The sequence below is a fragment of the Chiloscyllium punctatum genome, chromosome 27 (assembly GCF_047496795.1).
Source record: "Chiloscyllium punctatum isolate Juve2018m chromosome 27, sChiPun1.3, whole genome shotgun sequence".
NCBI lineage: Eukaryota > Metazoa > Chordata > Chondrichthyes > Orectolobiformes > Hemiscylliidae > Chiloscyllium > Chiloscyllium punctatum.
In genome coordinates, this window is record NC_092765.1 from 10,588,685 (window position 1) to 10,600,016 (window position 11,332).

General features: G+C 43.6%; 1 protein-coding gene across 3 annotated transcripts in view; it reads right to left on the reverse strand.

Moving 5' to 3' along the window:
* mecr (mitochondrial trans-2-enoyl-CoA reductase) overlaps nt 1-9,238 on the reverse strand; it is a 69,932-nt gene extending 60,694 nt beyond the window's left edge. For all 3 annotated transcript variants that reach the window (XM_072548060.1, XM_072548059.1, XM_072548061.1), the window contains exon 1: nt 9,064-9,238. In XM_072548060.1, the coding sequence (XP_072404161.1) occupies nt 9,064-9,203 (140 nt within the window). In that variant the 5' untranslated portion in view covers nt 9,204-9,238. The remainder of the gene's footprint in view (nt 1-9,063) is intronic.
* Between the last annotated feature and the right edge of the window lie 2,094 nt (nt 9,239-11,332).

Sequence of the window (11,332 nt, forward strand, 5' to 3'; positions counted from 1 at the left end):
ACTTTTAGATCTGGTCTATCCTTTTCCATAATAATTGTATTAGATTTAAAATAATGGCCGCTGACCCCAAAGTGCTCCCCCAGTGACATCTCAGTCACCTGACCTGCCTTTTTTCCCCAAGAGAAGGTCAAGTTTTGCACCTTCTCTAGTAGGTACATCCACATACTGAATCAGAAAATTGTCTTGTACACACTTAACAAATTCCTCTCCATCTAAACCCTTAACACGATGGCAGCCCCAGTCTATGTTTGGAAAGTTAAAATCCCCTACCATAATCATCCTAATATTCTTACAGATAGTTGACATCTCCTTACAAATTTGTTTCTCAATTTCCCTTTGATTATTAGGGGTCTATAATACAATCCCAATAAGGTTATCATCCTTTCTTATTTCTCAGTTCCACCCAAATAACTTCCCTGGATGTATTTCCAGGAATATCCTCCCTCAGCACAGCTATAATGCTATCACTTATCAAAAATACTGAACCAGAAAATTTTCTTTATGCACTTAAATTCCTTTCCATCTCAACCCTTAACACTGTGGCAGCTCCAGTCTATATTTGAAAAGTTAAAATGTTCTACCACAACCACCCTACTATTCCTACAGATAACTGAGAAGTCCTTACAAATTTTTCTCTCAATTTCCCGCTGACTACTGGGGGGTATATAACACATTCCAAATAAGGTGACCATCCCTTTCTTATTTCTCAGTTCCACCCAAATAACTTCCCTGGATGTATTCCCAGGCATAACCTCCCCAAGTACAGCAGTAATACTATCACTTATCAAAAATACTACTCTCCCTCTTCTCTTGCCCTTCATTTTTATCCTTCCTGTAGCATTTGTGATTAGATTAGATTCTCTACAGTGTGGATACAGGCCCTTCAGCCCAACAAGTCCACACCACCCCTATGAAGAGAAACCCACCCAAACCCATTCCCCTACCCTATATTTACCCCTGACTAACACACTTAATACTGTGGGCAATTTAACATGGCCAATTCATTTGACCTGCACATCTTTGGATTGTGGGAGAAAACTGGAGAACCCGGAGGAAACCCACGCAGACACAGGGAGAATGTGCAAACTCCACAAAGACAGGCGAGAATCGAACCCAGGATCCTGGTGCTGTGAGGCAGCAGTGCTAGCCACTGAGCCAGCATGCCGCCCTGGAACATTAAGCTGCAGGCCTGTCCATCCCTGAGCCATGTTTCTGTAGTTGCTCTGATATCCCAGTCCCATGGTCCTAACCGTGCCCTGGGTTCATCTGCATTCCCTTGCTTTGAAATAAATGTAGTTTAATTTATCAGTCCTACCTTGTTCTCTGCATTGTTCCTGCCTGCTCTGACTGTTTGACTCACTCCTTTTCTAAACTGTACCAGTGTCAGATTGATCTCTATCCTCACTATTTCCCTGGGTCCCATACCCCCACCTTACTCGTTTAAATCCTCCCGAGCAGCTGTAGCAAATCTCCCTTCCAATTCAGATGCTATCCGTCCTTCTTGTACAGGTCACTGCCATCCCACAAGAGATTCCAATTCGCCAAAAATGTGAAGCCTTCTCTCCTACAACAGCTCCTCAGCCACGCATTCATCTGCTCTATCCTTTAGTCCTAATCCTCACTAGTTCGTAGCACCGGGTGTAATCTAGATATTATTACCCTTGAGGACCTCCTTTTTAAATTCCTGTCTAGCTTCCTATATTGTCCCTTCAGAATCTCATTTTTTTCCTCTCCTACATATACAGTGACCTCCTGCTGGTCCCTCTCTCATCGGAGAACATTTTGCACCTTTTGAGACATCCTTGATCCTGGCACCAGTGAGATTTTTTTTGCTGCCGGCAACAGAAACGTCTGAATGTGCCTCTGATTACACAGTCTCCTATCACAATAGATCACTTAGAACCCAACGTACCCCTCATTACATTAGAGCCATTCTTGGTACCAGAAACTTGGCTGTTTGTGCTACATTCTCCTGAGAGTACACCACTCCTTAATTTTCCAGAACAGCATCCTTGATTTAGATTGGGATAGCCACAGGAGACTCCTGTCTCCCTCTCTTACCTTTCCTGGAGTTAATCCACTACCTGACAGTACCTGCAGCTTTTTTCCCTTCCTATAAATGCCATCCATCACACCCCCAAGTAGTGTAAATTCCTCTTTGCCTCTAATCTGCCACTCCAATCGATCCATAAGATCTGATGGGATTCACAACCAAAGACACTTCCTGCACACAATCATCAGTAACATGGAAACTCTCACTGAACTCCTATATCCCACATGAAGAGCACATCATCTACTAAAGGCTATCTTTGCTCCTTCACAATCTACAGACCCAGAAAATAGCACCATCTTATTGTTCTAGTTTAGTACTTAACGGTTTATATTTTTAAAATTTAAATCAAGAGACCGGTCTCATCAAGAAAGAACCCACTCTACTCACTATTGTAGATTTACAGCAAGGTTATACTCAAAAACTATGCACTTATCTGATCCTGTGCTGCGAGCTCTGCCATACAGGTTCATCCAAGGTCAGCTGTGAATTTCATTGTTGTTAACTTTTCCTCGACACTCTCTGATGTCCAGAGGTTTTTTTTAAAAGGTTAGATTAGATTCCCCACAGTGTGGAAACAGGCCCTTCAGCCCAACCAGTCCACACTGACCCTCTGAACAGTAACCCACCCAAGACCCATTTCTCTCTGACTAATGCACCTAAAAGTGTTTAGATCAGAGTGGTGCTGGAAAAGCACAGCATGTCAGGCAGCATCCGAGGAGCAGGAAAATCAAAGTTTTGGGCAAAAAGCCCTTCATCAGGTATGCACCTAACACTATGGGCAATTTTGCACGGCCAATTCACCTGACTACACATCTTTGGACTGGTATTTGAACTCAAACAGCAAAGGCACCAACTGTGCAGATTCACTGCTGTGTCAGACAGCTGTAATGGTTTCTTTCTGACAACGTGGTCACTGCCTTTGTCTGCCGTCCACCTTTTTAAAAGTGCCGTTGATTTGATCTTCTTTCCCCCAAAGTTCCAAAACAATCAAATAGCACATAAAATAGTAATTGCTTCTCCTGGAATTTGAGGAGATCACCTCCAATGCTTAAAATAGGAGCAGCTCTTCCAGCCACAACCTTCATCTTGGTCTATTAAGAATCCTAATCCCTATCCATGTAGCTGTCCAAATCTCTTAAATGTTATAGCTGTACCTGTCTCCACCACTTCCTCTGGCAACTTGTTCCATGTACACACCACCCACTGTGAAAATGTTGCCTCTCAGATCTCTTTGCAATCTTTCCTCTCTAATCTTAAACCTTCACCCTCTAGTTTTGGACACCTCTATCCTGAGGGAAAGAACCCTTGGCTGTCCAACCTATCTATGCCACTCATGATTTTATAAACCTCTATTCAGGTCACCTCTCAGTAGACAAATGGGGGCAGGAAGAACACAACAAGTCAGCAGCATCAGAAAGTGGATAGGTCAACATTTTGGGTATCAACCCACTTTCAGAATTTCTTTTCCAGTCCTGAGCAAGGGTTAAAAACATAAAAATGTTGACTTCACTACCTCTTGATGCTGCCTGGCTTGCTGTGTTCATCCAGCCTCCTGTTTGTCTACTTTGGATTCCCGCATCTGCGATTTTTTGTCTCTAACCAAGGTTATCCCTCAGCCTCCTATGCTCCAGGGGAAAGAAAATGTCCCAGCCTATCCAGCTTCTCCTTATTCATTAAACCTTCCAGTCTCACTAACATCCCTCCAAGTGTTCTTTTATATCTTTTCCAGTTTACTAACATCCTTCCTATAGCAGGATGAACAGAACAGTACACAGTACTCCGACTGCAGCCTTACCACTGTAACATGATACCCCAACTCCTGTACTCAATACTCTGATCGACAAACACAAGCATTGCCAAATTCCTCTTCACCAACCGGTCTACCTGTGATGCTACTTTCAAGTAACTGCATGCATGCACCTCAAGGTTTCTCTGAGAAAGTCCTGCCCTGGTTTGTCTTACCAAAATACACCATTTCTTTACTTGCTGCAAAACTCCCAAAGTGACTTATTCCACCCCAGGAAACTATTAGTGACTAAACTGTTAGGCAAGGCACACCTTTTTGAAACCAACTGAAATCAACAATCAAAAAAAAGAGAACACTCACCACCTTCAAGTCCAATAATCTGAAATCCAACCTGGAATTAGAGATTTTAATCCCAACAATTCCCAATTTGTTATGGACCAGACCAAACGCTCAAAATATATTTAGATAGTCTAGACCCAAACATTTTTGTAGAGTCATAGAGATGTACAGCATGGAAACAGACCCTTCGATCTAACCCGTCCACGCCGACCAGATATCCCAACCCAATCTAGTCCCACCTGCCAGCACCCGGCCCATATCCCTCCAAGCCCTTCCTATTCATAGACCCATCCAAATGCCTCTTAAATGTTGCAATTGTACCAGCCTCCACCACATCTTCTGGCAGCTCAATCATTACATGTACCACCCTCTGCATGAAAAAGTTGCCCCTTGGGTCTCTTTTATATCTTTACCCTCTCACCCTAAACCTATGCCCTCTAGTTCTGGACTCCCCGACTCCAGGGGAAAGACTTTGTCTATTTATCCTATCCATATCCCTCATAATTTTGTAAACCTCTATAAGGTCAAGGTAAGTGTAAGATTGGTTAAAGTACCAGGCTTGAAACAAAATAGAATTTATTCATAAACTATAAGCACAGACAAAATAAAAATAAAATAATTGGCTTAGTTACAACTCAACAAACCCATTTCCACTAGCAAAGTTACAAATTTTTGATTTTTAGTATCGTTCCTGTTTCATCACATGCTGCGTTACTTTCAAATGTTGTCTAGCCAATTCACCCATTCTGTTTAATCTTTCCCTATGATTTGACATACTATAAATATGTAGTCTCTGAACCCCAGCTCACCAATTTCAGTCATCCTTTTAGCTCATGGCCAAAAACTAATTCAAATTGTGGAAGTTTAGTTAATTCATTAGGTGTATCCCTAATGGCAAAAAGTACAAATGGAATTCCTTCATTCCAACTGTCCCAACAGTGTTGACTATAAGCTGTCAATGATGTCTTTAAAGTTTGATGCCATTACTCTAATACTGTCTGTGATCCCAGAAGGTATTCTGTGGGTTTGAATTGTTTTATTCCTATGCTATATCTTCCTGGAATAGTGTTGACTTAAAATTTAATCCTTAATCCAACTGGATCTATGGGTAGTTAGTATCTAGTTTTAAAAAAAAACTAACTCTTTTACAATTCTTTTAGCTGTGGTAGTGTGAATTGGAATGGTCTTTGCAAATCTAGTAGACACATCCATTATGGTCAACAAACACTGATTCCCATTTTTTGTTTTAGATAGGGGCCCTTCGCAATAAATTAAGACTCTTGTAGAACATTCCTTAAATGCAGGAATGGCTATTAAGGGTGCTGGTTTTATCATTGCCTAAGATTTTCCAATTACTTGACACATTTGACATATCTGGCAAAACTTCTCATCCTCGTGCAGTCCAGGCTAATAAAAATGTTTTTGTATTTTTGCTTCGAGTTTTCCTTACTCCAAAATGACAATCTATTGGTAATTCATGTGCCACCTGCCAAATCGACTTGCTGGAACTCACGAAGGTTAGCTGAGTCTGTGAACATGAGGAGCCGAAAGGGCCACCTCCAGCTCCAGACCCAAAAGCTGCTTACCTAAGAGGCACAGGAATGGCTTCATGCAGAGAAGATAAAACTGGTCGGACAGGGGCACGCTGAGGCACTCCTCTCCCAAAGCACTGGTTGCCATCAGGGACCCATTAGCCTTCACGAGACACTCCACAATAGCATACAGAAGTCGGATCAGGCGACAAAGTGCAGCTTGAACCTGAAACTCAGAGTCCTGAGCAGATACTCACAATCCACTCTGTTGAATGCCTTTTCCTGACTAAGGAAGGGAAAGGCACTCAACAGGCTAGTCCTCTGGGAATAATGGATCACATCCTGGACCAAGTAGATGCTGGCCGAGGATGTTCCAGTCTGGAAGGTAGATCATGTGGTCCAGCACAGTGCCAATACAAGTCGAAAGTGCCCTGACAAAGATTTTGTAGTCCCGGCAGAGGAGGGAGACTGGATGCAATTCTTTAACAATAGGAGATCCCCCTTCTTATGCAGCCTGATGACAGCCCTGCACCAAGAAAGGGGTATCTCTCTGGTTGCGATACATTGCCTCCCACCTTCCCGTCCTCTGCTAAGAAAGCAGCGCCTCCCTGGTCACAATACATTCATCCAGGATCTGTGCATAGTCACTTCCCCCACCCAGGGCATCCCAGAATACTCTGAAGAATTCCATGGTCAGCCCATCCAGTCCTGGGGACTTGCCTCTGGAAAGATGGTTGAGGGCACCAGTCAGAACTCAGAGGGGACCATTGAGACACCCTCGGAGCTGACCTGTGGAAGGTCCTCACACAGAACTCTGCAAGCTTCCTTACTGGACGGATCCTCAGATAACAGAGCTGTACACTCACTCACTTGGGCCCAAACTATTAACATCCAGACCCGAATCCCCTGACTGAAGGGAAAAGTCCAGGCTTCAGGAACCAACCCTCTTGGGCACCAACTGAGTATAAATGCAGACCACCAAGCTTTTCAGGGCAGCAGCAGCAGTACAGAGCCTCAGGCTCGAGGACTCAATTCAGCAGTAGCAACTCCTCTCAGGTGCAAGTGTTATCAGTTCAGTCTTTAACTCACCGAGGAAGGGTGCAGGCCACCAGACTTCCAAAGGCAGCAGTAAGAGTCCCATACTTAGTCCCTCTAGCCAAGCAGGTTGCAGCATTCAAGGCCCCAGGCCTCAATCAGAGGCAGCAACTCCTCCCAGTCACAGATGATGTTCTTACTTCAATCTTCAACTAACCAAATAGAAATGCAGGCCACCAGGCTTCTCAGTGGAACAAAAGCGCTTCAGGCCCAAGTCCCTCCAGGCAGGTGGATTGAAACATCTAAGACCCCAGGCTCAAGGCCTTAATCAGCAACACCTGACAGGCACAAACAGGTGTTGCCACTTTCAGGCTCCAACTTATGCAGGTCACAAGCAGAGTGTAATATCCCACTTGTACTGCCCTCTACAGAGAAAGCAACACCCTCTGCCTCCTACCATCAAGCCAATTTTGAAATAAATTGCCTAGATCTCCTTCAATCCCATGTGGTCTAACCTTACTAGTCAGTCTTTCATGTAAAACCTTGTCAAAGGCCTTGCTAAAGTCCACATGGACAGCATCTACCACACTGCCCTCATCTATCTTCCTGGTTACCTCTTGATGAACCTCACCAAATTATAGAGACACGATTTCCCATAGAAAAAACTACGCTAGCTATCCCTAATTAGATCTTGCCCTTCCAAATGCATGTGGAGCCAGTATCTCAGAATCCCCTCAATTATCTTACACGCACTTATATTAGGCTCACTAGTTTGCAGTTCACTGGCTTTTTCCTGCATCCTCTCAAATAATGACATGAGCAACCCTCTAGTCTTCTGGCACTTCACCTACAGCTGTCTAAAATGTACATATCTCTGCTATGGCCCCACAATTTCTTCTCACATGTCCTGGGATACACTTGATAAGTCCTGGGGGTTAGCTATTTTAAGACTTCCTCTTCCGTAATGTTGACTCTTTTCAATACATCACTATTTCCTTGTGAGTTCTCTACTTTCCATGTCTTTCTTCACAATAAATACTGACAAAAAATATACATTGAGGTTCTCACCCATCTTCTGTGCCTCCACATATGGATAAATTTGTTGACCTTTAAGGGACTCTATTCTCTCCCTAGTTACTTTTTCGCCTTAATACACTTGTAAAATCTCTTTAGATTTACCTTGTCTGCCACAGATCTCATATGTTCCCTTTCTCTTCTCCCGATTTTCCTCTTAAGTGTACTTCTACAACCACAGTGAATCAAGCTGGATTCACTTGATTCCAGCTGTCCAGACCTGACATATGCCTGATTTTCTTTTGACTAGAGCTTCAATATCTGTAGTTAGCCTTCCCTAATGCTACCAGCCTTGATCTTCAGACTGAAAGGAATACAGTGGCCCTGAATTGTCATTATCTAGCTTTTTGAAAGCCTCTCACTTGCCAGATGTCCCTTTGCAGGCAAACAGTCTCCCCCATTATCTTTAGAAAGTTCCTGTCTAATATCATCAAAATTGGCCTTGCCCAAATTTATAACTTTAACTTGTGGATCAGACTTATGTTTTTGCATAGCTACTTTGAAACTAAAAGTATTATAGTCACTGGTCCCAAAGTGCTCCCCGACTAACACCTCAGTCACTTATCCTACCTTATTTCCCAAGAGGCAGTCAGGTTTTGTCCTTTTTGTGTTCTGCCATCTACGTAGAGAATTTTTTCACCAAACACACAAATTCCTCCCCATCCAAACCCTTAATACTATGGCAATCTAAGTTACATCAGCTCAGTCTCTGTAAATAAATAATAAAACTTAGTTCAGTTTCCCAAAGTCAATGAATTACTCATGTTGGAAGGAAAGGCTTCCTGGCACAAAATCGCAGAGTTCTAGAAGATACTATGAAATGTTTTAAAACTCAGCGTCATCTTCCACACCTCGATGTTGCTTGCACGATGTGGGAAAGTAGTTAGTTTACAGTAGTCACCTTAATTATATATTTCATTAGTGTCGTATTTTCTTGCTACCTTTACTGTGGCTAGTTTCCAAAAGTTTCCTGAACTCCAAATTGAAATTTGAAGAACCAACTGCGGGGGGGGGGGTGGATGAACAACGGTAGAGTTGTAATCCCATGTTTTCACGGGTGTACAATATTGAATTATGCTCACTCGGGGGCACGAGGTTAAAAAAGCACACCCTTGAAGATTTTATTGTTTGTCAGTATATATTAATGGTAAAAGTTCCTGAAGCGGTTGTTGAACTGATGCAGCAGCTGGCTCCAAAGTAACAGCCTGCGATATGGGCCGGACCTCAATTGGTAACTCTTTTCCGCCTCTATCAGTAACTCTGAATCTAGTTTACTCTCTTACCGGACAACACGGAGAGGGTCGCCATGCTTGTGGTAAATTAGAGCTTCGCAAAGTCCCCTGGCCATTACACGACACAGAGATCCCCAGTGATCAGCTCCCCTCTGGCCCAGGGACCGTACAGAGAGCCACCTGAGGGCCATAGCTCCGTTACCCAGGCAACGGCCATGGCCGCCCGCCGATGACGACACCGTCATGGCGGGCGCGCGGCAATGACACCCTTGAACAAAAAAAACGAAAACACAAATTTCTCAAAAAATAATATAACTGTCCTGCGTTTGGTGGATGGTGAGATTTTAAATGCCAATATCTCTCGGAAAAGAGGTCGACGACATAGGGTCTGCAGGACAAACAAACTGAAGAATAGCTGGTTACTCCGTTAGGTGACAACAGAAATTGTTGGAGAAACTTATCAAGTCTGAAAAGAGAAAAGCCAAGTCAACGTTCCGAGTCTGATGACCTTTCACCAGAACTTAAAACAGGTGGGAGAATTATGCTGTTTATGCTGATGGATGGAGGAATGGAGTGAATAATGTGCAGTGGAGACTGTGCTCAGAGGGAGAGAATAAAAAGGTAGGGGCAAACCGACAGATTGCTGAAGATAGGTCAGGAGAGGGATAAATACCAGGCAGGGTGCGAAAAAAAATGTAAAATGGTTTGGCTTACTGCAAGCTACCCATATAAAACAGAGTTTAAAATCATGAAACATCAGGTTATAATCCCACAGGTTTATTTGAAAGTACAAACTTTCGCAGCGCTGATCCCTTGTCAGGTAGCTAGACAAAGGAGCAGCGCTCAGAAAACATTCAAATAAACCTGTTGGACTATGATTTGGAGATGCCGGTGTTGGACTGGGGTGTACTAAATTAAAAATCACACAACACCAGGTTATAATCCAACCAGGTTTAATTGGAAGCACACTAACTTTCGGAGCGTCGCTCCTTCATCAGGTGGTAGTGGAGGGCTCAATCCTAACACACAATTTATAGCAAAAATTTACAGTGTAATGTAACTGAAATTATACATTGAAAAATTGATTGTCTGTTAAGTCTTTCATCTGTTAGAATACCATGATAGTTTTACTTCTTTCATGTGTAAATCATAAAACCTTTATAAAAAGAAGTTGCATTTTCAGGATAGCTGTTAACAATGGTGATAGCTAGACAATATGTTGAAGGTGTTAGCCCCCTGTGTTCTCTGTCATGATGTTTAATTCTAATCTAAAAAAGTGAGAGAACGGAGTTTTACATGAATTCATGCATTTTTTGAGCAAAGCATAATGTAACCCTGCAAGTATAAATTCACCCCACAAAATATATTTGTGCATGTGGGTCTTTGTCTGTCTGTCTGGGTTGGGGGTTGTGAGTGTGAGGAAGCGTTTGTGTGTGTAGTGAGTGCAGTGTGTCTTAAGTCTGTGAAGGGATGCATATGGGAGTGTGTGTGTCTGTAAGGGTGTGTGTGTGTGTGTGGGTGTCTGTGTGCGCGGCTGTGTATATGTGTGCCCATGTGTGTGTCTGTGTAGGAGTATCTGTGTGTGTGTATAGTGCAATGATGGTCACCTGTAATGTGACATGAACCCAAGGTCCTGGTTGAGGCCCTCCCTATGGGTACAGAACTTAGCTATCAGCCTCTGCTCGGCCACTTTTCGCTGCTGCCTGTCCCGAAGTCCACCTTGGAGGATGGTCACCTGAAGGTCCGAGGTCAAATGTCCTGGACCACTGAAGTGTTCCCCAACTGGGAGGGAACACACCTATCTGTTGATTGTTGTGCGGTGCCCATTCATCCGTTCTCTAGCCTTTGCTCGGTTTCCCCACTGTACCATGCCTCCAGGCATCCTTGCTTGCAATGTATAAGATAGACAACGTTGGCTGAGTCACATGAGTACCTGCCATGTACAAGTTGGGAGGTGTCCCCCATGCGTAATGGTGGTATCTATGTCCACACTCTGACACGTCTTGCAGCATCTACCGTGACAGGGTTGTATGGAGTTGTCCTGAGAGCCGGGCAGCTTGCTACAAACAACGATCTCTTTGAGGTTTGGCGGTTGTTTTAAGGCAAGTAGTGGAGGTGTGGGCAAGGTCTTGGTGAGGTGCTCATCCTCATTGATAATGTGTTGCAGGTCACAAAGAACATGGCATAGTTTTTCAGCTCCTGGGAAATACTGAACAATGAAGGGTACCCTGTCAGTTGCAGCACGTGTATGTCTCCTGAGGAGACATACAACACCACACATGCATCCCCTCAGAGTCTCATTACGGTTCGTTGCTGTGGC